At 45.5% G+C, this 25,615-nt stretch overlaps 11 protein-coding genes and 2 non-coding genes across 13 annotated transcripts; 6 read left to right on the top strand and 7 right to left on the bottom strand.

The window, feature by feature from the left end:
• Positions 1 to 46: 46 nt before the first annotated feature.
• On the bottom strand, positions 47 to 777 carry VTP21DRAFT_10638 (uncharacterized protein; the record flags this gene model as incomplete). Its single annotated transcript, XM_069389996.1, has 2 exons — positions 47 to 393; positions 519 to 777. 2 exons carry the CDS (start codon positions 775 to 777, stop codon positions 47 to 49), a joined length of 606 nt encoding a protein of 201 aa, XP_069253261.1.
• Positions 778 to 2,377: 1,600 nt separating this feature from the next.
• On the top strand, positions 2,378 to 2,890 carry VTP21DRAFT_10637 (uncharacterized protein; the record flags this gene model as incomplete). Its single annotated transcript, XM_069389995.1, has 1 exon — positions 2,378 to 2,890. One exon carries the CDS (start codon positions 2,378 to 2,380, stop codon positions 2,888 to 2,890), a length of 513 nt encoding a protein of 170 aa, XP_069253260.1.
• Positions 2,891 to 4,711: 1,821 nt separating this feature from the next.
• Positions 4,712 to 5,927, top strand: VTP21DRAFT_10636 (uncharacterized protein; the record flags this gene model as incomplete). Its single annotated transcript, XM_069389994.1, has 3 exons — positions 4,712 to 4,768; positions 4,824 to 5,150; positions 5,217 to 5,927. 3 exons carry the CDS (start codon positions 4,712 to 4,714, stop codon positions 5,925 to 5,927), a joined length of 1,095 nt encoding a protein of 364 aa, XP_069253259.1.
• A 648-nt stretch (positions 5,928 to 6,575) lies between these two features.
• On the bottom strand, positions 6,576 to 8,322 carry VTP21DRAFT_10635 (uncharacterized protein; the record flags this gene model as incomplete). The annotated part of the gene is made up of 4 exons (XM_069389993.1): positions 6,576 to 6,665; positions 6,725 to 6,914; positions 6,984 to 7,313; positions 7,397 to 8,322. The coding sequence occupies 4 exons, from the start codon at positions 8,320 to 8,322 to the stop codon at positions 6,576 to 6,578; spliced, it is 1,536 nt and encodes a 511-aa protein (XP_069253258.1).
• A 590-nt stretch (positions 8,323 to 8,912) lies between these two features.
• On the top strand, positions 8,913 to 9,620 carry VTP21DRAFT_10634 (uncharacterized protein; the record flags this gene model as incomplete). The annotated part of the gene is made up of 2 exons (XM_069389992.1): positions 8,913 to 9,283; positions 9,341 to 9,620. 2 exons carry the CDS (start codon positions 8,913 to 8,915, stop codon positions 9,618 to 9,620), a joined length of 651 nt encoding a protein of 216 aa, XP_069253257.1.
• Positions 9,621 to 10,778: 1,158 nt separating this feature from the next.
• On the top strand, positions 10,779 to 10,851 carry VTP21DRAFT_t75. The gene has a single exon. It is a non-coding gene; the product is annotated as a tRNA-Phe (tRNA).
• Positions 10,852 to 11,278: 427 nt separating this feature from the next.
• Positions 11,279 to 13,162, bottom strand: VTP21DRAFT_10633 (uncharacterized protein; the record flags this gene model as incomplete). Its single annotated transcript, XM_069389991.1, has 7 exons — positions 11,279 to 11,336; positions 11,410 to 11,697; positions 11,761 to 11,846; positions 11,929 to 12,510; positions 12,590 to 12,687; positions 12,756 to 13,053; positions 13,124 to 13,162. The coding sequence occupies 7 exons, from the start codon at positions 13,160 to 13,162 to the stop codon at positions 11,279 to 11,281; spliced, it is 1,449 nt and encodes a 482-aa protein (XP_069253256.1).
• A 350-nt stretch (positions 13,163 to 13,512) lies between these two features.
• Positions 13,513 to 14,103, bottom strand: VTP21DRAFT_10632 (uncharacterized protein; the record flags this gene model as incomplete). The annotated part of the gene is made up of 2 exons (XM_069389990.1): positions 13,513 to 13,602; positions 13,672 to 14,103. The coding sequence occupies 2 exons, from the start codon at positions 14,101 to 14,103 to the stop codon at positions 13,513 to 13,515; spliced, it is 522 nt and encodes a 173-aa protein (XP_069253255.1).
• A 314-nt stretch (positions 14,104 to 14,417) lies between these two features.
• VTP21DRAFT_10631 (uncharacterized protein) lies at positions 14,418 to 15,664 on the bottom strand (the record flags this gene model as incomplete). The annotated part of the gene is made up of 5 exons (XM_069389989.1): positions 14,418 to 14,636; positions 14,706 to 14,739; positions 14,804 to 14,928; positions 15,005 to 15,439; positions 15,503 to 15,664. The coding sequence occupies 5 exons, from the start codon at positions 15,662 to 15,664 to the stop codon at positions 14,418 to 14,420; spliced, it is 975 nt and encodes a 324-aa protein (XP_069253254.1).
• A 206-nt stretch (positions 15,665 to 15,870) lies between these two features.
• Positions 15,871 to 17,106, top strand: VTP21DRAFT_10630 (uncharacterized protein; the record flags this gene model as incomplete). The annotated part of the gene is made up of 1 exon (XM_069389988.1): positions 15,871 to 17,106. The coding sequence occupies one exon, from the start codon at positions 15,871 to 15,873 to the stop codon at positions 17,104 to 17,106; it is 1,236 nt and encodes a 411-aa protein (XP_069253253.1).
• A 456-nt stretch (positions 17,107 to 17,562) lies between these two features.
• Positions 17,563 to 19,444, top strand: VTP21DRAFT_10629 (uncharacterized protein; the record flags this gene model as incomplete). The annotated part of the gene is made up of 8 exons (XM_069389986.1): positions 17,563 to 17,779; positions 17,854 to 18,092; positions 18,154 to 18,330; positions 18,392 to 18,510; positions 18,576 to 18,756; positions 18,822 to 18,849; positions 18,958 to 19,006; positions 19,084 to 19,444. 8 exons carry the CDS (start codon positions 17,563 to 17,565, stop codon positions 19,442 to 19,444), a joined length of 1,371 nt encoding a protein of 456 aa, XP_069253252.1.
• Positions 19,445 to 19,683: 239 nt separating this feature from the next.
• Positions 19,684 to 22,725, bottom strand: VTP21DRAFT_10628 (uncharacterized protein; the record flags this gene model as incomplete). The annotated part of the gene is made up of 4 exons (XM_069389985.1): positions 19,684 to 21,398; positions 21,463 to 21,586; positions 21,649 to 22,496; positions 22,563 to 22,725. 4 exons carry the CDS (start codon positions 22,723 to 22,725, stop codon positions 19,684 to 19,686), a joined length of 2,850 nt encoding a protein of 949 aa, XP_069253251.1.
• Positions 22,726 to 23,258: 533 nt separating this feature from the next.
• Positions 23,259 to 23,332, bottom strand: VTP21DRAFT_t67. Its single transcript has one exon. It is a non-coding gene; the product is annotated as a tRNA-Asn (tRNA).
• Between the last annotated feature and the right edge of the window lie 2,283 nt (positions 23,333 to 25,615).

Genomic DNA, 25,615 nt, shown 5'->3' with positions numbered 1-25,615 from the left:
AATTGAATATATAGGTGACACTTCTGCGGTCAAAAAGGGCAGCCAGTCAGAATTCCGGGGTCACAACCGCGGACGGGAGCGAAAATGGCAAAAAGCATGACGCGAGTGAGAGTCGTAGGTGCATGAATGAGAGCGCTGAGGCTTGATTAGTCCCAAGCGAGCAGTACTTTGCGTCGCATTTGGCACAAAAATTAAAAGTGATCAAAAAGAAAACAAAGCCAATCGCCCGGAGGCTCCAGCAAACATGTCCCCAAAGTTTGCCCGCGGCCATGAAGCCTGGGCTCGCTCCTCGATGGCTTCCCAAATAACCCGAAAAACTCCCCCGCAAGAGCAGCGCAACACGAACCATGATGCATGGGTTGCTTCCTATCCCGCCGATGGAACCAGGAAAGGCTAGGCAGCGCAGGAGAAAAACAGAAGGATTCAGAGCATGAGCGATGTAAAATTAAGGACTTGCATCCAACATCCCAGGCGTGGTAGGAAATACAAGTCCCAGGCGAACTTTGCTCAATCGGGACGGCGAGCGGGGGCCAGCCATCGGGAGGGAAGGCGGCCCGCTGGGTTAGGTTGGCTGTATTTGGGGTAGGCAGCTCTGGTGATCGGGTAAACACGGGCGTTGGCAATGCAACCACTAGTGCAACACAGCTCTTCTTCCAAGTGCAAAGAGAATGCCATGGTGTGGTAAGGAAAATAGTAGGGAACCAATAAGCTCGGGCACTCGACGATTTCCGCCATCACGCACTCAAGGACTTCGTCAAGGATGGCTCGGTTCGGCATCTTGATGGGACGGGCGGCTTGCGGCCGTCATAAAGCAGTAATATGGGCTAAAGCAGCTTTATTTTGCCCACTATTCCAATGAATCCACTGGCCGCCAAGGATATGCGTTAGGGTTCATGGCTAGAAAGAAGGCTCGGAGGCATTTACGCCTCTTCCTAGAGTACCAGCGGTCCCTCTCCTTTGGGTCCAGAAGATGACTCACGCGCAGCATGCTGGTTTTACCAACTCTGATTTCCCCGCGAGAGGTTGAAAGCTCCAGCTAACCAGTCATTCCATTGAAGGAAACGGGCAGCTTAGGTGGGCTGATATCCCCCTGCGATACGACTCTGTCGGTTTTGGATAGCTGCTCATTGACTTGTATACTCTTTACTGTCACGTAAAAAACAGGTGATATTACACGTGGAAATCTTATTCTTTCAGTTTGCCCCTCAACTCGCTGAGGAGAGGCTAAAGAAAGCTCTCGATCTCTCCCTGTGCCCGTAGTGCTAATTTGGGGAGAATAAAGAAGTAATCTCCCCATGCTCCGTATATCGGGATTTAAAGCTCCTCTCGTAATTTGTAGAAGGTCAAGATCGGAGTCTTGCAAATGATTGCAAACCACAGATCTGCTTGCAATTCAGATGAAGCCGTATATTTTCTACCGGAGAGAGTCATTAGGTTTTCACATCAATGGTCTGTTAGCGAGGTCATCTCCTGCTGATACCGAGGGGTTTGAAGAGATAAAAGTAAAGGCCAGCATTAGGCCTAGGTTTTCAATAAAGCATCCGGTTCAATGTTTCGTAATTATAAAGGCCATTTCTTTGTTGAATTTTGCTATGTGGTATGGAGCCTTATGTGTGCATCATTAACAGGGACTCTACTAGAAGGGTTGTAGACTCTTTTCTTCCATGCCTGGCTAGGCATGCGCTTATCCAATCGAGCCTTTCTTAATATAGCCTCTGATTAATATGGCTATGTATGCATCTCTCCTAATTCAAAGCTCACGATGTTGTCTTGACAAAACTGATTATTTTATTTTTGTTAATTCTTTGTACGCTCATTTTAATACAAGCTTAATACAACTATGATGCTTGCGATAAGGACGATATTTGAAATCAAAGCGTATCTGATATACTTGTGTCTTATTTTATCTGTAACCACGTTGAATATATAATAAATCTTATAAATATTATTGACATGATATCGTTAATAAACCTGATGCAATTTTGCAACTATAACCTTCCGGATTTATTATAAACAACATAGGGAATGCATCACTTCCCGTATGTTTTTTTTTAGGACCAATTCTTTTCCATCCTATGGGTAACGTAACCTACTTCGCCGAAATATCATTTCAATCCAACTTGAGATTGCTACATTAGACGAGAATACACAAAAACTATCGCGTTTTATCAAATCAGGAATCTCCTTTGCTACGATTCTATCCAACTCTTCGAGGTACTTAAATATATCCCACTTTTCACTGCAAAGTTTTCTGTGATATTGCTTGTATCCAAAAATTTTCAACCTTTAACTGAATATTCATTACAAATATTATTTTGTGCAGGCGCTATCTAGATTCATCTGGTTCATACCTGCTCGTACACTGTACGATTAAAAAATGAATACTGAACAATTGAATCATTTTATATGGCCAAGTCCAGAATCTTTCCTGTCGTCACAAACAACGATCACACCTATCTCTTCTCCGGGATCTGAATTACTGGAAGCGGATAATTTGAATGACTCCAATGAAGAATTATGGGACGACGAAGATCTTGACGCCACCGTTATACCGGATGAAGAGTACACTCCGGATCCTTCGCGGACGGAGACATGGTCTAGCAGGGTGCTATCATCTACCTCAGGTACACTTGATCCGGGGACAAGGAGTATATCTGAGGGGTATGAGGTGATGCAGGTGCAATCATTCATGAACATTCCAGGCTGGACAGGGAGAGAGGACTACTGGATAGGAAAAGAGGACTGCTGGACAGGAGAACTCTGGCAGAAAGTTGTGAGTAAGGTGGCCCTTAGCATTGGAGTGCCTGTGTATGCACAGCATCCACGGGAATGTTCGTGGTGTGCTTGCCAAGGTGCAATAGTACTTGGATGTGGAATCGTCATTGTATGAAATTAGAACCCCTTATGTGGCGAGAGAATAAATGACTTGCCTTGATTTGCCTGATAGTGTGCTACGAAATGCCGTAGAGAATGCTAGTTCTCAATTTCATGCACTTGAGGTGCCGGTTGCCCAATTGAATAGGCGAATATTACATACCCGAAATCATGGTGGCTCAACCAGAGTCTTAATCGCATAATGCAAACGCTGAGGCCTACGGAACTGCGTTAGCGCTTGGAACAGGAGGCACTGCTCTGTTTCTACCTCAAGGATCACCAAGTGTGGCGGCGGGATTAGTGGGGACAACTCACGCCCTAGGTTGCACTATGGGATTTGATCTTGTCTGCTTTTTAGAAAAAGAATCAAGCATGTAGATTTAATATAATATCCCCCAAATTCGTATTTATCATATTTCTATATTTCTATATTTGTTTTATAACCTTGCTTATATACTTTAGTTATTACGATTTGCTTTTGGTTAACTGTATTCCGTGATGTTCTATTTAAGCTCATTAATGAAGGCATCTACTTACAGCCGACCTCAAAAGCATAGTCACAAATCGATATATTTTGTTAAAATCACTATATTTCAGTAATCTCTTTCAAGGGAACAGTGCAAATAGGTTGAGAAAAAACTACAGCTCCTACACTACACTGCAAAAACCAACCGATGTGAGAAAATTTTCAAAGAGCAATACAACAGAGAATTGACCGATGATACCGTGAGGAGGGTAATCCAAAGAGAGGAAGTGCTGACTCGAGTGCGTCCAAAGAAGCCTCTTCTCTCAGCTGTGCACCGTAGACATCGCCTGGAGTTCGCGAGAAAGTGTTTAAATTTGACCGTGGAAGATTGGAAACGAGTAGGGTTTTTCGAAGAGACTAAATTAACGTTGTGGAAAATGGTTATTACGATTTTCTGAGTATTCTGCTGAAACCAAATCAGCCAAGTTAATATGCAGGATTTCGCATAATTTCAAGAGAATAATCAGAAAAAGCGGTAGCGTGAACCACCCCATTTATATTTTCCTGGTTGAATTGTTTAATGGATCGAATTTGAAACTATTCAAGCTAAGCTCGAGGAAGTAGACCTCTTCATCGCTCTGGGAGTTTTGTTGAAGGCATCCAAGTCTAACCCGCTTGCAAACCCCGCACCCATAGCGAGAATAATGTCATCAAATTAATTATCAAACCATGGTGCCGTTGGATCGGGTGTTATTGGGCTAAGAAAAGCTCAGAAGCTCTCTGGGCTTACAAGAATGGTGGACCGTTAGAGGTAATGGTGGCAATTATTTATTTTTATTTTCAGTTCATGGGCGAGCTCCTTAAATCATTCTTCAACCACCTCCTAAATTGCACAGGATAAAAATGTGGAGTTTTGGAAATGAGGCAAGGGAAAAAAGCTAGGGCCCGAAAAAAATAAATAAAAATTAAAGCAGGAGGTATAAATTTGGACCTCGCTTTCTAGAAGGTCTGTAATAGCAATAATTATGTATGAAAACAATTAAGCAAGCAGCAAGCTGACAAAAGACGGCAATTTCGCAAGTTTGAATCCGGTTGTGATTTCGTTTTATATTGCTTTATTTTATTAATGCTTTATTTTAATTTGAATTTGCAGTGGTGGCAAATAAATCAAAAAGGGAGCCGAGACCCCCCTCCTCCACTCCCCCTTTTCTTTTGCAGCATTTGAATCAATCAAGGTTGGTTCTTCCAGGCTATCTTTAATACCTCATAGCTTCCGCAAAGAATCAAGGCACTTTCATTTAATATTGATAACTCATACCTCTGTCCTTTAACATTCTCTCCACTCGTCTTGAAACTCTTTCGATATACACAATGAGAGGCCTGAAATCGTACTCATTGACCATTGATTCCCTTTTCGTAAGTGACACAGTGACGGGCATTCGTCGCATCTGACCCCCTTTGTACTTACCCTTCTCTCACTTAGTCCTTCTCAAACTCGAACCACCCCGGCGATAAACCCTCTAACCCTCTCAAGCGACTCTTTCGACGGGCAAGCACGCCTGGCCATCCCTTCCCTGAGGCCTCCACCAAAAATTCAGGACTAAGGCGCAATTCGGAGCATCGCCGCCCTATGTCTGTGTACGACATTCTTCCCTTGAACTATAGGTTTCCCTCCGAAAATATAGTGGGCGGAAGAAAGTTAAACAGAGAGGCGAAGAAACGACCGCTCTCGGGCTTCTTTGACTTCGGAAAGCGCTCGACTAGACGCCCCAGAGATGAGTATACCCAACTGCATTCGAAAATTGAACGAGTAAAGATGTGGATTTTGTCGAAAAGCATGCTTTTATTTTACTGACCCCTATCTTCTTCTTCATAGTCTTATCGTGTGCACAACTTTGACCGTCTTAGTGTGGCTCAAGAGGTGGATGAGGAGGGGGAGGGGGAGGAGGGATCGATGGACGAAAAGCAGTGCCAGAATCAAGTGAGCCCCTCTCCAAGTGATATGGATGATGTCTCCCTGTCTGAAACCATTCCGGAAGAACCAAAAGAATATACAGAAGAAGGGACATTCGAAGGGGAGGCTACCATTCATGATGGAGTGATAAAGGGTGCCCAGCAATTGCTTAACGAGCCAGGCTATCCAGAATCTCCGGAGGATCGCAAGGAAGGGCTCCATCGCCCTCACCAACACAGAGTATCATCCCACCCTGCTTTCTTTCTTGATGTGGCGCCGCGCCAGCGCGACTCTGACTCTCGAGTCAGCGCGCTCGAGTGTCAGATGGAGCACCTTATACTGCAAAATGTGCGGCTGCAACGCGCTTCGCGTCTCCTTGAGGATGAGGCAAACAAGCTGCGACTATTGAATTCACGCCTGCAGCGGGCAAACCGAAGGTTGCATTTGGAGCTCGACGAGAATGTGCGGGAGATGCGAAGGCTACGAGAGGAACAGAAAGAAAGTATCCGAACGAGAGCCGAACCGGAGTATGAGTTTTTGGTATCCCAGATGCTATTTCTGCACCAGCAACTGGCGGGGGGTCCTACTTGTGTGAAAATGGGCAAGGTAGAGCTTGTCGAGCAGGAGTGGTAAATTCCATCTTGGTGTTGTCCACCCCCCCCTTGGGGGACAATTTATCTTCTTGTGTCTAACCAGATTGATCATTTAGCTAAAGCCTCCCATGATTTTGTGCGAAGGGACCCCTTCATCCCATCTTTTTCTAGCGACGAATTCAAAACAAAAATGATGAAAAGGCAGTGTGGGAGGTAGGCGAAAGGGATTTTTGTGCTTGCACTTCGCGATCGAGTCCAGTTTTAGCTCTTTTCATGGGAAGGATTTTTTTTTCACTTTTTCTTTTCTACACGTTATTTCATGTTTGCCATTGTTTGTATATTTCATTACTGTTTTGCACGCCGGATTCCGTTGTATATGCATGGATCACATGCATATTCGCCTAGTGTATAATTCAAATCAATACAATATGCCCAAAAGCATCCGTTTTTCTCGCCTTCATAGTCCCCAATTATGGATGAATGAAAGAGGTGTCTACTAAGTGAATAGCATCAAAAGCAAAGTACAAGGGGGTAAAAAAAAGGGAAAACAAAATGAAGAAACAAATGAAACATTACAGAGTGGAAATGGAAGGATGAAAGTGTTGAAATTGACTAGAGTCTTGAATTGAAGACAGCAATAAACGAATGTAATAGAAAATCAATCCGAGACTCCTCCTTAGAAGTGTCCTTATTGGTTATTGAAAACGTCACACCAGCCCTGGATGGGGAGACAGGAGAGATATTTACACCACGGGCACGCTGCAGAGGGATCATTTTGCTAAATATCAGGCAAGGGTCAGTAAATCGTCAGAAATTATCCACAGTGGCCGCACTTACATTATAAAAGTTGGCTAAAAGTGCTCCATAAAATGCAATGAGCAGAGCCAGTGCGACAAGACGAATGATCCACCACGTGATTCGTCTCAAACTCTTAGTTTTGCGCTCGAGCGGCATGAGGATAGAGCCTGAGAGAATGCCGCATAGAAAGCCGCCAATGTGGGCAAAATTGTCGAGGAATGGGAGTAGCCTGGATGACAAAGCGAAGAGCATGAGTGAGTATAGGACAGAATATATCCAACAGGGGGTGGACAGTTACCCAATCAAAAATGATATCAAAATCATAATTCCCAGCTTTGTCAGTTCCCAGCCAGGGCGATGAAGGGTGTGATAGTTCATCACGATATCGATCACCAAGCAGCCAATTAACCCAAAGAGACTGCCGGAAGCACCGGTGGAGGTGATGAGCGTCGGTGCGAAATTACCGCCAAAAATGAATCCCCCAATGCCACTGATCAAATAAATAAGCCCGAAACGGAGAGGTCCCAAGTCGGTTTCCAATTGAGCTCCCGTTCTTAATTGAAATAGCAAATTGAAGAGCAAATGGACAATGCCACCGTGCAAAAATATGGGGGTAATGAAGCGGAACCTAGGAGATGGAGTAATATTTCGTCATTCTCATGGAGAGACAGCTACGGAAATATGAAGAGCTTCACTCCATCATCCACCTACCATTGATCCGGCTTACCACTGGGGAATCCATTGAAGCCGCAGACTTCCGTCAGAGAACAGCCAGCGGTGGCCTGCGCATTGCTAGAATTTGGGCAGGGAAGCAGCTTGTCCATGTTATTTGTAGGCCGCATGCAGGGAACAAATCGGCCACCTTCATAGACCAGCGCCTGGGCGGAAGGGCCAATCATCACGTTGAAAGGCGAGGTTTCGATCCACTTGTCGGTGAGGTTATGGAATATCACGAATTCAGCGATAAGCACGCAGATTTGGACCGCCGTCACAAACCAGGTAAACCAGGGCCTCCATTTTCGCGGAGGCGGGCGGGGAACATCGTCCGGGTTGATAAGAGGCTTTGCTGCCTGCATGTATTCGGTGTCATTGGCGGGAGTTGGGCCGGATGGAGGTATAGACGTTCCCTCTGCATGATGGCCTGGATCTGGCTGAGATTGATTATTGTAGGTGGCGACTTTCGATGTGGAGTTGTGATCATATCCGATGCCGGTGGCAGTATTACGAGCATCGGGGGTGTAATCCGTCATTGGATATGCTTGTGAGGTGGTGGGATATGCAGCACCCGAATCTTGGGCAGCGGAATATGGATAGGAGGTTGGCTTCGGCTGAATTTCGTCATTGTACGAGTTGGTGGGGTAGTACTCGTGCTCATTCGTATTGTGCACAGGATATCCTGTATCATAGTGGGCATCGCCAGTTGTTTTGGTAGTGAGCGGGATCTCATTGTATGAATCCGGCTGATATTGCTGGGGGTAATAATAGGCATCGGGAGCTTGAGAATGCTGGGGGTAGGCTGCTTGCTCGTGTGACCCGTAGTTATAATTTTGATCCCATTCCTGATGCCCATGCGGCTGTACATAGTAGGGATCGGGTTGGGGCTTCGTTCGCGAGTAACCGCCTTCGTGAGACGACATAATTTAAATGAAGGAAAATGTCAATGATGAAATTTCCGTGAGGGTATTGAGGAGAAAGGTAATAATGAGGGTCACCCATCTAACCAATCAGCGTCGAATCGAATCAAAATTTAGCTAGGCCAAGAGTTTTCCGGTCTATAAAAAGGGCCTCTGAGGCTAGCATCCACAACCTAACCTAAGTGCCTCGCCTGCCCTAAACTTGCCTGCAAACGTCGGACTCCAGGGCCGCGTCCGGCCTCTGCGGAGAACCAAAGCGTTCGAAGCGGCAACAAAAATAGGAACTGGCTTTAGTTGATAACCTTGAATCAACCCTAACAGACGCAGCCCCGCCATTGGTCACCGCCGCATTTCAAACTGAGACTCGCGTTTTCAGCTAGCGATGGAAGATTCGCTTGTGCTAGGATGTCGCCGACAAAAGAGCATCCCACCACGCTGCTGAAGATTACACAGGCAGACTCGGCTGCGTTTCAGCATGGCACAAACATTCAACTTTTTTTGTTTCTACGGCGGCTGCTTCCTTGCACTGCTGCTTTTCCTCTGCCTCTCCTTCCCCCCTGCCCTGCTTCCCTCCAGCCCGCTCCCTAGCCGCGATGAAGCTGACCTTTTTCCTCTCAGTCGGGGCAGCCGCCCTGCTTACCGGAGCCAGCGCCTACGAATGGCAGACTGGCCGCGCCACAGCCCTCTTCGATGCCTCCTTGGTTCAAGCCAACGGCCTGCACCACTTTGAGCGCCGTGCGCCGAAGAACAAAAACAACAAGGGAAACAAAAAGAAGCCGGCCAAGAAGGAGGCAAAGAAGCCCGCGAAACAGCCAGCAAAGCAGCCCGCTAAGGGAAACAAGAATAAGAAGCCGGCCAAGGAGAAGCCGGCCAAGGAGAGCCCGCCGGCGAACTCGGGCAGCAACCGTGTGACTTGGTACGATGGCGGAAATCTCAACAATGCAGCATGCTATGGTCGAAATGGGTAATGGGATTTTCTAGTGAACTAAGGACCTACACGCCAGCTTACCATTTTGTTTAGACTTAAGCCTTATAATGGCCGAAACAGCGACATGATTGGTGCCATCAAGGGAGGCTTAAACATGTGCTATAAATGCATTGAAGTACGATCGGGTGGTAAATCCGTAGTCGTCAAGCTGGTGGACTTGTGTGCGGGATGTGCAAAGAATGGCAATATTGACCTAACTCGGTCTGCATTCTCTAAGCTTGGTAATCCTGATGCCGGTATCCTCAACATCTCCTGGAGACCCCTCTCAAAGTGTCCCGCTTCTGGGAATTGGCCCAAATACGAGGAAAAGTAAATAGACCGGGTTAATGGATATCACCGCTTATTCAACTTGCCACCATCGTGAATAATTTATCTGCTTTTTATTTAAGTTTGCTATACTTGACACTATTTATTTATTTCGACAAGTATTTTATTCTTGATCGAGCTTCACCATAAAAATACTTTTTTTATTCTTACTCTCGCCAGTCTTTCCAATAAACACGCGAAATGGCATGCAAAACCAGTATGTTGACATTGAAAAGGCCGATAAGCGCTTGGTCCATATATATTGCTGCAGGCTTAATTTATCAACGAACAGAGCGAGAGACAAAGGCGATCGAGATTTTCGCTGCAAGTAAACGGCTTGTTCATTTGTTCCATATTTCTACCCCCGAGTGCGTCTATAAAGATAGAGCCGACTTCTTCAAATGGCAGTAAAGTGCCGAGGCCAGTAAGGTGTTATAATTAAGAGTAAAATACACCTAGATCATCATTAATCTGGATAAACGTGTTCTTCTTCTTTTTACTTGAGCTATTCTTTCTCTAATGACCCATTCATAAAGCTTGGGTTGCAGAAACAATCTAAAAGTGGAAGCTGGTGGGGCAAACGGTATACACACTCACTCCATTAATAATGGCAATGGATGTTTGACCATCTATACTCGTCCCAGTTTTTTTTTTTAACTAAGGATATTTATTACAAAGTCTCCTATACAAGTTAAAGGCAGGGTAGACTTCTACGTCAAAAATCACCCAGGTAATGCTCCTGGCCAGCCTTTTTTTTCCTGAGATTTTTTTAGCAGAATAGATAAGAAGGGTGAAAGATGAATCAAAGGTCGTATGATTTTGTGCAGATTATAGTCATTTACTTGCAGGGGTTACAAGAGAAGTAAGAGACTGGGATAGTAGAGAACCACACAGGACTGGGAGAACCAGAGAGGACAGAGAAAGCCGGACAGGGATAGTGGAGAACCAGATAAGAATAATGGAGGACCAAACAGGGACAATGGAGAACCAGACAGGGACAGGGGTATAGAGAGACAGACGGGACTAATGAGGACCAGACAGGAATAGTAAATAATCCAGACATAGGAGTGCTGGATGAGATTCGAACCCGCGCCATCGCCATCCAAATTTTAGGTTACACGAATTGCTGTATATCAAGTATTTTTTCACACAAAATTCGTGATTAGCCGGGTTAGCTCATCTGGGAGAGCGTAAGACTGAAGATCTTAAGGTACCCGGTTCGATCCCGGGATCCGGCATTCACTTATGAATTTTTTTATGTTGCAAGCGTGTTCTTGCCACGAGTCCATTCTTCCAGGATTAGCTCCTAAGAAAAACTAGAAAAGATAATGATATTGTTGGAGATTCCAGTCTTTTTTATTCTATTGCGCGTCTAAAATTAAAGCGTCAAAATCTCTGGGATTTATATTTAGACTATCCTTAGTTTTGGTAGTTGAATGATGGTTCTCGCAAAGATCCTAGAAAAAAAAAAAAACTCTACACTCGTCGAAGCTATTCCAAGTGAATTAAAAATTAAAAAGGGTCCAGTATAATTACAGCAATTATGATCTGAACATAATTAAGACTTAGAAAACAATAAAAACAATAAAAACAATAAAAGAGGGGGTCCTATTCTGTGGTGCATAAATACTGGGGAATCTACTCTAACGCGAAGTGTATTCTGCATTAATCGGAAGACTTTTTGGTCAGGTTCAGTTTCTCAAAGAGCAGCATCGCGAGGTATCTGGACAAGGATGTTGCATAAGAGAGGGGTCTTAGACTTCCCAACCACCAAGTCTAATACGAAGAGAGTTTACCTCAGTTTGCCGTTGGTATACGGAGGGTAACGCGCACTATTGGCCATCTCTATGAGATGGGAGAAACCTCGCGACAGACTCGCTTGGTGATCGCTGAATTCATTAAATGAATGCTTTCCGTGGTATCGGCCCATACCCGACGCGCCTACACCGCCAAAAGGCAGTGCATTAATGGTGAAGTGCAGCAAGCAGTCATTAGATACTAAGGCGCCCGCCCGTGTTTGCTTCTGGATGTGCTCTACGGTGTGTTGGTTCTTGCTGAAGACATAGATGGCAAGTGGAGGGTCACTACAATGACGGCAGGTGGGTTAACGTGCAATTTACGTAAAAATTCAATATGCAATAGGTTACAAAGAATTCATGATGGAGATCGCGCCTTGAATGCCCTCGACGGTGACAACGGGGAGAAGGGGGCCGAAGATTTCTTCGCTCATCAACTAATTCAGCATGATTTTGAGAGGCAAGAATGAAGCAGGTTAAATTTCTCTGCTACAAACAGAGCTAATGAAAATGACCAACCCTATCGTCCTTCTGAACATCGACCACCACGGTAGGGGCCATGAAAAGATCCTCCCGGTCCATTTCATTGCCTATCACCGCTCTTCCCTTGGACCCTTTCAACATCCTCACGAGCCGGTCCCAGTGGTGTTCGTTAATGATGCGACCATAGCTCACACTTTGTTTCCAGTCGTTGCCGCCAAAAAACTCATGAAAAGCATCTTGCAACGCGCTGACAAACGCCTCTTGGATCTCTTTCTCGCAAATGACGTAGTCCGGAGCAATGCAGGTTTGCCCGGCATTGAGGAACTTGCCCCACGCTATGCGGCGAGCCGCTATCGCGACATCCACATCCTTGGCCACATAGGTGGGACACTTTCCTCCGAGTTCAAGAGTTACCGGGGTTAGATATTCCGCGGCCGCCCGCATGACAACCCGGCCGACCCTGCCGTTTCCTGTGTAGAAGATGTGGTCAAATTTGAAGCGAAGCAATTCGCTTGTCTCCTCCGGACCCCCATTGATGACGCGAATGGCTGAGGTATCGAGGTATTTTTCAATGAGCCGGCTAAGCAGCGAACTAGTATGGAAAGAAATCTCGGAGGGCTGGCAATGGGCCCAGAAAAGAGAAGGGTTGAGCGGATTTCACTTGATGGGTGAAGGGCGTTGGGCTCGTGTTCTTTACCTTGAGCAAGACGCAGTTTCCGGCCGCAATGGCGCCAATCAGGGGAATGACGAGGAGATTCACCGGATAGTTCCAAGGGCCGATGATGAGAACCACCCCTACCCGGCACAAAGCAAGAAGTGAACACACAGATGCTTGCAGACAAGTCAGGGGAATGCAGAGTCACCTTTGGGGTGTCTGTGGATTTGACAGCTGTCGAGCTTAAAGGCAAAGTTGCTGGACACGTTCTTCTTACTCGCCCACGATTGCAGATTCTTATAGGCATTGGCGGCCTCGCTTCTGGACACGCCTATTTCGCTCGTGATGGACTCCTGGCGATTTTTGCGCAGGTCTAGCCTTAGCGCCTCGCAGAGTGCGTCTTCATTCTCCTCGAGCATGCGGTAGAGCTCCTTGAGCTGCTTCCGGCGCCACGCGAGGCTCCGAGTAGCCCCAGAGCAGAAGGTGGTAGTAAGCGTCTGATGAATCTGGAATGGAGGCAGAATGGAAATGAAATGAGCCTCCTCGTGCCATTCAGAAATGGGGCCAACATCTTACCGCTCCAAACGTGGAAATGTCGGTGTAGCTGGTACCCATCTCGGTGATGCCTATGCCTCTGCCTATAAGCCGCCGAGCAAGTGCAGTGAATTCGGAGAGAATGGCGACCAGGGATGGAGACGGAAGAGTGTCGCGAGGGAAATGCAGCTCGGATTACACCTGAAGTGCACACAAACTTTAAGCCAATATGGACAGGCCGTGACCTCTGATGGGACGGCGAAATATCAAGCGGAGCAGTTTCATTGGCGGTCTGTGCTGGAAATATCTCTTTAGTAATCCCAAATTGGATCACGTTTCTTCAGGGTTAAACTCTTTAATGCGTGTGTAACCTCTCCTCAGCGTAAATTGCCATCCTGGGGAGGCGGTGTTTTTCTTCTCCGTATTCGAATCTAAGCCTTGGGCTCCGGCCGAGTCCTATGGATCCCACGATCCCCCGCGGCCTGCCTCTGGGCCGCCCGATTGGGCTGGTTTGGCGTTCCCTAGCTGGGGTGGGGAAGCAAGAACGGCTCCACTTGTTCGTGAGGGGCAATCTAGCGTAATCGGCATGCCCAGTGCATATTGCCCTCTGTGAGCGACCGGACCTCCCGGCCGTGGCTTTTCTCGATATCAGCCAGCATATGCAGCTCGCGCAAAGGAGAATGGGTCATCCGTAACGTGGCATTTGGGATATCTTGTCCCGCTCTGATGACAGCCGCTCCTCCATCCCTCATCATACCCCGACGAGCCTCGATCAATTCCGAGAACAATAGGTGGCTTTCTGGTGATAATTGTACTTGCTGGGGCTTATCACGGCTGATTGAGCAATTTAGTCCATGTACACGAGGAGTCCCCTTATCAATCGATCCCTTTTGAGCTAATGCAACCCATCCACTATCAAGCAGGCGGCGATGAAAGCGTGCAGAGCCTCGCTTTGAGAAATGGGATTCGCTCTTTAAAGAGCGTGTTTTCCCAACTGCATGCGGCGATTTTTTTTTTTGCATAGAAGTTATCGTTGAATGAGAGGTGTAGAAAGGTTAGTTTGAAAGGGGGCAACGATACATGGCGGTTAGTCAAGTGGCGGGCATCCGTGCCAAGAGATAAGAAGGCGGCTTACGCTTTAAGGCCACTAGCAAGCCGATACAGGGGGCTGGAGCCTGTATTAAGGATTCACCATAAAGCAAAAGGGAAAATACGGGGCTTTAATATTAGATTTATTTCATACTGAATGGACTCCATAGTGTTAACAGATATAAAACATAATACATCGTCGAATCCGTAGACCATCTTGAATAATTTAATCTTGACAAATGTGGAATCATTTTTCCATCAGCACGGTGTCCATCGTCTTCCACATATACCAGGACCCAATACTTCTAAAGGGTCGCCATTTTTCCGTCAGCGCTCGCATTTCGTCTGGTTTCGGCAATGCGGGTCGCGTTTTACCGTTTCCTCCTCGCTCTTTTTTCGAGAGGCCAAAGTGATGGTAGACGCCCTTTTGGACCCCGAGGTCGAGCACGGGAAGCACATCGGTTCTCTACGGTGATACAAAATCAAAGGGGTCAGCCTAATCACACACAACAAAGCTACACAAAACGAGAGAGACCTTCATGTGAAACATCAGGAACATGTCGACCGTCCTTGAATATGGAATAATGCATTTAGTAAAGGAGGCATGGAATCCACAATCCCATTGAACATTACCACTGGCCGATTCCCTTCACGGCACACAGAGTCTTGGAAATTTCCTCATCGGTCATGGTGAATAGCTTTTCGCCTTCGATTTCCTTATCCTTGAACTTTTGAGCTAAATCTTGGATATAGGAGGCCTAGATTCAACAAGATAAGAGAAGAGATAAATGGGGAGATCCTCTTCCTCCTCCTCAGATCGGTGGAATAGCCAACCTTTCGCTCGGATAATCCAACCTTCCTCAGCTCTCCAACGGATTTCTCCAAAATACTCTCTGGGCTCGGAAACCATTTCACTATGGTCGCCTTCTCGTCGTAGTCCTTTGGCAGCTCTTCCTCGTGAAAGAGCTGCACAAAGCGATACATGATCGTGGAGGCCACTTTTCCGCTCAATTGCTGAAAAATAATAGAACGAATGAGCGTGCTAAATGTCTGTGAGGGATGCAATGGTTCATCAAGGAATGGAGTGCAAGGGTACTGTTGGATGAGGGGGGCGAGAAGTGGATCTGCTTTGGTGAGGGTACGCATGGCTGTGTCATAATCAAAGGGCGCCGGAATGTGGAGTTCTCGGGATATGGAGATATCAGTAGTTGTGGTAATCGTTTCAGCATTTTCTAAGGGGGGATTCTCTTTATTTCCTTTGGAGACAGCCTAGCATCAACTCGAGAGCTAAGTTTGAAGAATAAACAAGCGAACACCTCAGAGCTAGGATACCTTTTTCGGTTGCACACGCTTCTTCTGAATAATGCTCGTCTTGGATTGTTTGAGAATAGTGTTCATATTAGCTTGGGATAACCCCTTGGAAAGTAGCCGTGCACTACGGCGTCTCTCTACTGCAGCCGCCATAGGAATGATTTTGTTCAATCCAAGGGGCATATTCTAGCTCCATGAAAATAGACCTTAAATAGATCCACAGTAGTGACTCCTTCGTAGTCATTCCAATAAAAAAGGAAAATAAAATCTTCCAGTTTAGGCTGAACTGAATCACTCGCGACCTCGAAGGAATTCATCTCGATGAAGTCCAAAATTCCACTTTAATAGGGATCAGAAAAAAAAACTGTTGCAACGGAACAAAGAGATCGATGATAGAAATAGCGATGAACCAAGAGTCACCACGTACACCGCCTTCTTGGAGATCCACGGGCGATCAGTATCTTGCTCCCCATCGATCGCATGAGCTCCTAACCGACGAAATAATCTCTTATATCCTCTCTTACCTCTCCACGTCACAGGCCACCCTCGCCACTTGCACCATGGTTAATAAGAGCTGGCACAAACTGGCTCTATCACTATTGTACGACCAGCCCCGCTTCAAATCTCTCAAATCATTCGAAGCTTTCCTGGACAATGTCAACATGGGCCGAAATTTAGTTAGCGTCATCGATCTGAGTGCCAATATTGATCGCACCCCGCAACATACGCGTACTCAGCTACGCGACACTGTAACAGAGGAGCAGCTGGAGCGACTGTTTAATACCTGTACTGAAGTCATGCAGGTTAACCTAACAGGATGTCGCGCAGAGATTATAAGCCTGATTCCACATTGGAAACACTTGAAAGAATTAGAGTTGACACGGTGTCAGGCCGTCAATGATCTTACTCTGTTGGCCATAGCGGAAAACTGCACTGGATTGCAGGCTCTAAGTGTGGCAGGTTGTAAGGTTACAGACCGGTCTCTTGTGGCCATTTTAAAGCGATGCCAGAACCTCCAGATCTTAAACGCCTCTAATTGCGAGCGTTTGACCGATGCAACCATATTCACGGCCGGCGAGCTACAGCAAAAGGGTTTAACGGAGCTTTGCCAGTTAGAAGTGCGGAGATGCTCACAAATCAGCTGGCGAAGTGTGGGTTGTCTGCGGGGCATGGTGGTCATCGACGTGCGCCAATGTCCTCGAGTGACCAATGAGGCAGGAAGCAGCAAAGCGCTCCGCAACCTGCTCACTGAGTCGCCAGATTTGTTGGAGTTTAGAGCCGGTGGTTTGTCCGGCACACCTGGAATGAGTCTGAATGATACACTGCTCGAAATATTGGCCTCCCATTGTCCCAACATCCGGTGCCTGCTGCTCCTCATGGCCAAGGAAAACCCCTCTGTTACCAATATCAGCGTCGAACGGCTGCTCAAGTGCGCGAAATTAGAAGTTTTGCATTTGTACGCAAGTCGGCTATCCAAGTCAGACGTAATAAGGTTGGTGCAGGGATTACCTCAGTTGAGAGAGCTGAATGTGGCGGCTGCGCAGGACGTGGACGCTGAGTTTTTAAGGCTGCTTGGCAGGAAATATCCCCAGATCGACACCCTCTTTCCGGATTTTTCAACCTAGTGCGGAAGCTGCGAAATGGGTCGAGACACTTGGTCGCCATGAATTATTTATTATTAATAGTAATGCTAATTTCGTTTTGCTTATTTTTTTTTTAATGTTACTGCTTTGTGTATGTATGCTTTCTCTGCGCTTGTCTTTCAGTGGGATACAAGATGGAATAAACATTATTTGGAATTCTTGTTTGTTTGTTTATAGTCTATTCTATTAACTTATGTAAGGAGAGATAGGGCGGAACGCGTTGGAATAGCACGAATAGTATGACAATGGCAGTATGGCCGCCTTCAAGTTATGTAGGTGTTTCTAAAGGGGTTCCTACCCGAATCGATATTTTTTATCCTTCTGTGGCTTTTAGGCCCGATTTTTCACGGCGCAGCATTGGAGTGTGCTAATAGTGGATTCGCGAATAGCGAGAAAAATAACGAGTGCATTAGGATTCAGTGCCAGTCGATATCCCAAATGAAGCTCACCGCATTACCGGTGCGCTACTCCCTATCCTATGCATTGCTCACGCGTTCCTATGCTGGTCTCGCTTACAACTCGCCAGCACCCCATCTGACGGCGGCATCCAAGCGCGTGCAGGGCGTATCGACACTTGACCGCAAAGTGAGTGATACGCATGAGAATAAAGCAACGGAGAACTGGCCAGCAACTACAATTTCAAAACAGTCTGAAGGTAATTCTAGGGTTGCCATGTTGAATGGAATATATATTTATTCATTTTGCGTTCTCTTTCACTTGAATTGTAAGACATCAATTCGGGATCGAAATGGGTCACTCCTGGGATACCTGATCCGAGTTTTCAAGTGGTGTCTGCCGGATTGGGATCGGCGCTTCTGGTAAAACTTCTACCTAACTCCGAGATAACTGCAGCTTCTGGAAGCGCGCTTGGACTTTCTAGCGATGTGCATGCTGATTTTACTACCGATGGCAATGTACTCAAAGCTATAAGCCGAAAATTAGTTGGTGACACTCTATATTATCAAAAAGTAAGACAGTCAATTCTCATTTTAATTCTCAAACTGGATGTTAATATCACTTTTGCCATAGTTCTCTACTGGAAATCTATCTGGAGATATACTGTTGGCTCCTCGGCGAGTTTCGGATATTGCCGCTATACAAATGGATGGCACCTCTGCTTATTATGTAAGACGGGATTCATTCCTGGCCAAGGGACCACGGGTGGTGGTGCAGGTTGGCGTTCGCGGAATGAAGGGCTCTGGCGTGGTATTTGGCACTCTATCCTGAATCTCAATTCAATGCATTTACGCGATTGTTCTTTCCAAAGGGATTATTCAATTCGTTCACACATCATATCACAGGGCGTGGGCCATTAGCCATCTCTGGCTACGGAGGCATTTACCGGCTGGTGCTTGGCGTGGGCGAGGAATATCTAGTACATCCAAAGTAAGAACGAATCTATTTGCTCTCGCTCTCAAAATGACTCGTGCTAATACGACCACGATCGTTAGACTTTTGATTGCCTGGGACGCTCGCACCAACCCCACGAAAGCATTGCCTCGCTCAACGGGCTCTCGACTGAACCAATACTCTGCTGTGCGAAATACTCTTAGCAACCCTTACGTGAAAGGTATTGTAGACTCTGTGTCTAGAGTTTCCGCGAAATTGAAGACATGGCTCATTGGGAATCAGGTAGGCTGCCCTCAGTAGAGCATCACACTGAGTTCAATTCACCAAATGGGTTTATTTCAATTTAGGAATTTGTGCGATTAAAGGGCCCAGGAGGTAAGCAACTTCATCCATTCTCATCACTTTCCGGCTTTCCCTTCTCCCCCTTCCTCCCACCTTTCCCTTCCATGGCTATGAAAAACTTATATTCTAACACTTGATTAGACTTCTATCTTGCCTCTAGAGTGGAACCCACCTTTGAAGGACTAAAACTGTGAGTGGTGAACACTGGATCATATATTTTGGAATGACAGCTTATGGCCCCTTGCTTTTGACATGGATATTTTGTAGAGCCACCTCTTCACTTGCACGGAGTAGGGAGCAAAAAAGAGCTGATACCCTCTCTAAAGAACCTGTGCCTCCCGTCCCAGCCCTTAATCGCGAATCGCCGTCCTATTTTGCAACGGTGACGACGGGTGGTGGCGTTAACTTCGAGGCGGTTGGAGTGTCGAAGTCAACTTCCTCTTCTGCACTTACCTCTTCCTCGACTCCAGTAGCGGCAGCGTCCGTGGCACCCGCCAATACTTTCACAGCCACGGCACCTTCTTCTGAACGCATTAGCGAAGGCACAGGATATGGAGGGGTCGCAACTTTGCGCCGGTGGATCCTTGGCTCTAGACCCAAGGTAGAAAAGGTGGACAAGCGAGAATAACACATGTAAGCACTCGCTCGCTCTCTCACAAGAGAGCCAATGCTTCAATAGAGGATGTCCCGCACCGTGTTTCCTGTTTTTACTCTTTTTCATTTATCATATCAAGACAAATAAAATAATAAACAAGGGTGGACATCGACAGCCAGCCGACCAACTGGTCCCTGGGTAGGGGAACTCAACACAAAATGAAATTAAATCAAACAAAATAGCCCAGCCATTTAAGAAACCCTCCCCTATATCTAGCCAGATTTATCCCTCTCCAGAACTTCGATTCTCGCAAGGAGCTGTTGAATCTGTTCCCGATACGCCTCCTTGACGTCATCCAAATCCGCCTGCAGCTCGATGGCCTTCTCCGTTTTTTCTCCAAGCAGCTCAAGCGTGGTCTGGTAGCGGAAGTTGAGCTCCTCCATCTCCTTTTCTACTTGAGGCAAACGCGCCGCTGCGTCCCGGACCGATTCCAACTTCAGGAGCTCCTCCATCAACTCGTCTCTGGTTTGGTTTGAACTCTGCAGCTGCACCTGCAGCGATCCGATCTGGCCCTCGAGGTATCGTATATTGGATTGAAGCCGCTCGACTATCACCGTCGACGGAGCCCCCGAAGTTAGTAGGCCTCCCGAGGTTGTCGATGCAGGATATGTTGTGCTGTCAAGGCTAGATCGCGCACTGTATGCTTCAGTGCCTTCTGCCAGGCTCTCCTCGGGTCGGACTGCACCAGCACTTAAGGAGCGAGCTGGAGGAGACGTTGGTAAACGCGGGGAGCCGACAACCTCCACGGTCGTAATTAATGGTCGATTTGTCAGTTTTCGTCGTGTTTCTGGAGAATAGGAGGCGGCATGCTCTTGGTCAACGACCACGGGTCCAGCTGCAGCGTTCAAATTTGCTGCACTAGGTGAGGAAGCCGAAGCGGCCTCTCGCCGGTATTTCTCTTCCATGAGTAAACGCTCCCTTTCAACTGCATGCTTAAGATCCTGCTCGTGCTCCCGCCTCATTTTTTCAAGCTCCTGCACGCTCTTCGTACGTGTCTCTGCAAGATTCGATTCGGCCGTCTCTGCACGCGTTTCCAGTTCTTTGACTCGCATAGTCACTGCTTCAAATTCTGAGCGCTGCTTCGCACGCTCTCTTCGCTCCGCCGTTAATTGACCCTCCAAACTGGAAACCATCCCTGAAAGTTCTTCAAGTCGCTCTAGCGAAGAACGTGCCGATTTCTCGGCCTTTTCCCGCTCAAGCTCCGCCTCCTGAAGACGCGCAGTTAGATTTTTCTCTACCGTATTCCAGTTTTTGAGGGCATGGGAGTGTTGGGACTGCAGCGATTCGATTTGGCGTAGTAGTGGCCGTGTTGCTTCCTGCACACTTACAGCCAAATCGTCGCCTCGTGTTTCAGCAACATGAAGTCGTGAATACAATGACTCGATCTCGTGACGCGCGTCTTCCTCCTGGCGGCGGATCTGCTCTTGTGCGTTTGAAATGGCAGCGCGCAATTGCAGCAGTTCGCGTCGGAGATTCTGCTCCATCTCATTTGCTTTGTTCCGCTCGGCTTCAAGAGTTCGATGCAACTCCTCGTTCGCCTTGAGTTCCTTTTCAAGTGCAGAGCTCTGAGCCTGTGAGCTTGCATCCTCACCAGCTTTTCGTGCCTCTGTTAAATCTAATCGTGCGCGATCCAGCGCAACCTGCAAGTTTACATTTGTCTCCTTTAATGAAGCCAGCTCGGCTTCCAGCCTGTTAATTTGCTTCAAATGTCGGTCGCTTGTGTCTGACAGCTGCTTTGCTCGATCATTAGCTCGCTTTTCCGCTTCCGTTGCTCGCGTCAATTTCGACTGTAGATCAGCATGATCCGAGGTGAGTTTTTCGAAACGCTTTTGAAGATCGTTCATTTGCTTTTCTTGTTCAGTGCGCTCTGCTCGTAGCTTTTTGATAGTGTTCAAATTCTTTAATTCGTTTTTCGATAGCTTCTCTCCTAAGAGTACCAAAAGAAAGGAAATGTGGGTGACATTTCTGCTTGCTCCTTAAATTTTCCTTACCTTCTTGTAAGAGTCCCGAGATCTTCTCCTCCTTTTCCGCGAGCTGTTGCTTTTGCTCTTCAATCATCTTCTGGAGGCCAGCGGCAGATCCACTCAAACCTTTCGAGCGCATTGAATCCCATTCCTAGAATAGAATAAGCATGAATTTGCTTCGATGCATGGGCCTGGAAACAAAAGGATACAAACTTTTATTTGCGTTTCAAGTGACATTACTTGCGCCATCATTGTCTCCACTTCTTTATTTCGTCGATTCTCGATTTCACGCACTTTACTACGTTCCTGCTCTAGTTCGCTGTTCAGTTCAGCGTTCTGCTCCATTGCATTCATAAGTTGCTTTTCACGCTGTTCAATAATCCGTCTCAATATTTCAGCCGATTCCTCCGCATTGGCAGGCGACTTAGGTATTGAATGCATTGCCTTGACATCTGGACCAGTGCCAGAATTGTGATTAGTAGCTGCGTCAGGAATACTATGTGACAATGGTCCTGCGCTTTGGGTTCCATTTTGATGCGGTGAAGCTGGACTATCGCTGCTGTCTTGGTTAGCCCTAGCATTGGTTATTCTTATTGTGTCGTTATCAGTGCGTTCCTCTGTATCTACATGCTTGTCTGGAATAGAATCATTGGTAGAATTGGGTATTGTATCATTTCCTTCTGTCATTTTCTCCGTCTCACGCTCCTGTTCATCTACAGCTGGATTTGACTTCTTGGAATCGGTCGAAATGCCCTTTGTTTCTCCGCTAACATCCTCAATTGTCTCCACATTTTTCGTTTCTTTAATGGTTAGAGGCGACGGAGAAGAAGGAGAAGGAGAAGATGTTGAAGAAGGCGTAGCTCGGAACCGCTGCATTGTTGCATTTAGGCGCCGTTGCAGATCATCGCTGCTATGTACTCGTGCTTGTGTTTGCTTATTATCACTTGGGGCACCTAATTCTGAAGACGTGTAGGGTGCGGATTGTAATGTAGGAGGGGAGATTGTATGCTGGTCTCGTGGACTTTCTTCAATGTAGCCAGTGATTGGATCGATGAGTACATCTGGTATTAATAAAATTACAATTCATTCATGGATTCAGCAAATTAATACTAGACAGATCCACATACTACTCTCTCTCTCGTCTTCATCATTGGTTGTTGAAGGCTGAGAAACAAACCCATCCATCTGGGCAACAATTGCTTTTGCCTGTTTGAAGAATCCCCAGCTGTTGCCCGTATTGGTATCCCCTCCGCCTGTGCCTGTTGCTCCCCCTTCGCTAAAGAAATTCATACCTTTGCAATCTTGATGAATTTCAAAAAAAGGTAAATGAGCAGATCAAAAACAAGATATACCAACTAATACTATTACAAAATCCCAGTATAATAAAAGAGAATCAAGAGGGGAAAAAAGGAGGGAGGAGGAATGCAAGAGAACAATTCGAAAACTCCACTAATTATAGAATAAAAAGAATATCATGAAAAACACTTTAAAAAAGCGGAGTGAAAAATTGAATTATATTGGGATCCTATTTAAATTAGCAATTGTGCTGGTTTTTCCTAGCGAAACCCTTTTAGATTTCCACCTTCGCTAATATCTTCCCCTACCATGTCAAAAACCCTCATATTAATAGATTATGTAGTTCTAGAAGAGGCTTAAGCGACAGAAATATACATGGTTCACTCTTATTGTTGCAGAATATTAGGATTGCATTTTAAAGAGCATAGGTGAAACGAAAAGAAAAATAAATAAAACAAAAGGAACTCTTATTTAGGTATAGACATAAACTAGTTAGAAATTAATTAATAAAATAAACAAAATAAGAGCGCTCAAGGGTGGACTCGAACCACCAACCTTTCGGTTAACAGCCGAACGCGCTAACCAATTACGCCACTAGAGCTTGCTTGAATATCATAAACTGAATCAAATATGAAGCCCAACGAGATTAAAGACTACCCTCCGGCACCCGACTACGACGCAAGAGCCGTCCCTGGATAGCACAGTGGTTAAGGGCCCCGGGGCTTAACCAATGTGTGCTGGGTTCAATTCCCGGCGACGGCACCTGTACTAGAGATGGGTCCGGGACATACTCTAGGAATTGAGCTATAAGCTACTTCGTTCTTAATAATTTGATATTGATCGTCCTCAGAAAACAAAGAAATACGTTTAATATAGTGACTTGTCAGAAGAAATACATGTAAGCAATGGCCGAGCGTTAGAAATAGCGTGCAAATCCTTTCATTTAACTTGTATAGGAGACTTTTCAATAAAAGATCCTTCAATCTCAAAAAAAAAACCGACTACGACGCAAGTGCAGCCGCAAACAAGTATTAAGATTATATTAATTTGAATTCCCGTTATTAGTTTATTTCATTGGTCATGCTTCACCCTATATAAAGGGATACTCTTTGAGAACATTGTAAGAAGAGAATAATCATCCCCGGAGTACTATGAATATATTCCTCTTCCTTGGTTTTCTGTAATAAATCCTCTATTCCCTTATCCCTGTCCCAATTATCCTAGATTATCCCTACCGAATTTATGTCATGAATGTTGTGAGGAAATTTGGAACTAAATGGATCAATGGCGCAGTAGTAGAGAATGGAGGCTTAGCTTTTGTGACTTGATCACTTTATCTTTATTTCTTTAACTGAGCCCTTTTGTGAGAATATTTAATATTATACGGTTGTTTATTACGCCAACCTTATTTTATAATAAGTTTATTATATTGAGATGATGCCATTTTATTACTTTTATTATTTATATTTTTCCCTATGTGATATGTTAACAACAGTATAAAAAGACCGATATTTCATTTACAATAAAAGACGTGCTATTTTGTATTGAGATAGAACCGGATTAGTTTACAATCCACTTTGTGTCGTTTATTAGTCTTCTGAAGTGTTTAAGGAAGGACAATCAAGAGCTTAGGGATAGCTAGAGGATTGTCGGGATAGACCTTATTAGACATATATTCGTCGCAACATGAAATTTTTTAATAAATTAGCATTATAATCGTTGATTTTGCCCTATTAAACCTCACGGCACTGGGGGAAGCCGTCCGCCGTCCTTAGATGGCACAGTGGTTAGGAGCCCCGGAGCTTGATAAAATCCATTTGTTAAAAACAATGGAGAAGGAGGAGTTTATCAATCCTATTTATTATGAACGAAAAAGGAACATTTTAATAAAGATCTTCCTAATAAAAAAAATGGGAGAGGGAGGAGGGGTGGTGTAGTGGTCTATCTCACAGATGCCGAAGGGAAGAACGTCGGTTTAAACAAAAGAATTGCCTGTATTGCAGAAAGCGGAGGTGAAAGAAAGATATGAACACATTTTTCACCATTGGAACAAAGGTAGTTGCCAGTTTTAGTTTATGATTCGTGAACTGTATTGTCAAAAGACGGTTTGACGTGATTATTGGAAGGCCATGGTTAAAAGAACACAATCGTGAAATTGATTGGCGAACCAATATCATTCAGAATGCGGCAGATGTAACTGTCTACTGCTTACCATAACTGATTTAGGGCCAGGGCATTCCATTTAAGCATGGATAATGATTTCCACTGCGTTGGCTGTGCATCGCTTGCAAATATTAGATTCTCCTGTCCAATTACTAGTGATGATTGCCGTCATCAATCTGTATTTCAAAAATCCAGTGCCACTAAAGAGCTATGTAGCTGTCGCTAAACCGGCTAGAATATTGGCTGTCTGTAAAATCACCATTCATTCGTATATTTTATCCTAATTTATGACATATCCTTTCATTAGCACAAGACAGAATGTCACGTTAGTTTGGGGGTATACCATGGAAAATTGTACGGAGGGATATAGAATAAAACAGCTTTCTTGGAATAAATTAAACTATAAGAACTTAAAAATTAATACTTGATATTCAAAAACTAATCCGCCGCTTCGTTCACTAACAACAAAATTTCTCCTTAATTAACCAACGATATTCAAGCTCCGACATTAATTAGGAACTAGTTATAAACCAGTATTCATTAGCTTTATTAGTTAACAGGTTAAATAGTTATTATATCTTATAGTATAAAAGGAACACTCTAAGGAGAACTTCTAAGATACATACCTTGTTCTTGAATAAACCTTTAGTTTTACCTATGTTCCCCGAGTATCCCCTAGTTATCTCGCTCTAGTTTATGACAGCTGTTACGGGGATTAGAG

Source organism: Calcarisporiella thermophila, assembly GCF_041956535.1.
Source record: "Calcarisporiella thermophila strain CBS 279.70 unplaced genomic scaffold VTP21scaffold_7, whole genome shotgun sequence".
NCBI lineage: Eukaryota > Fungi > Calcarisporiellomycota > Calcarisporiellomycetes > Calcarisporiellales > Calcarisporiellaceae > Calcarisporiella > Calcarisporiella thermophila.
This window is presented reverse-complemented; position numbering and strand designations above follow the sequence as displayed.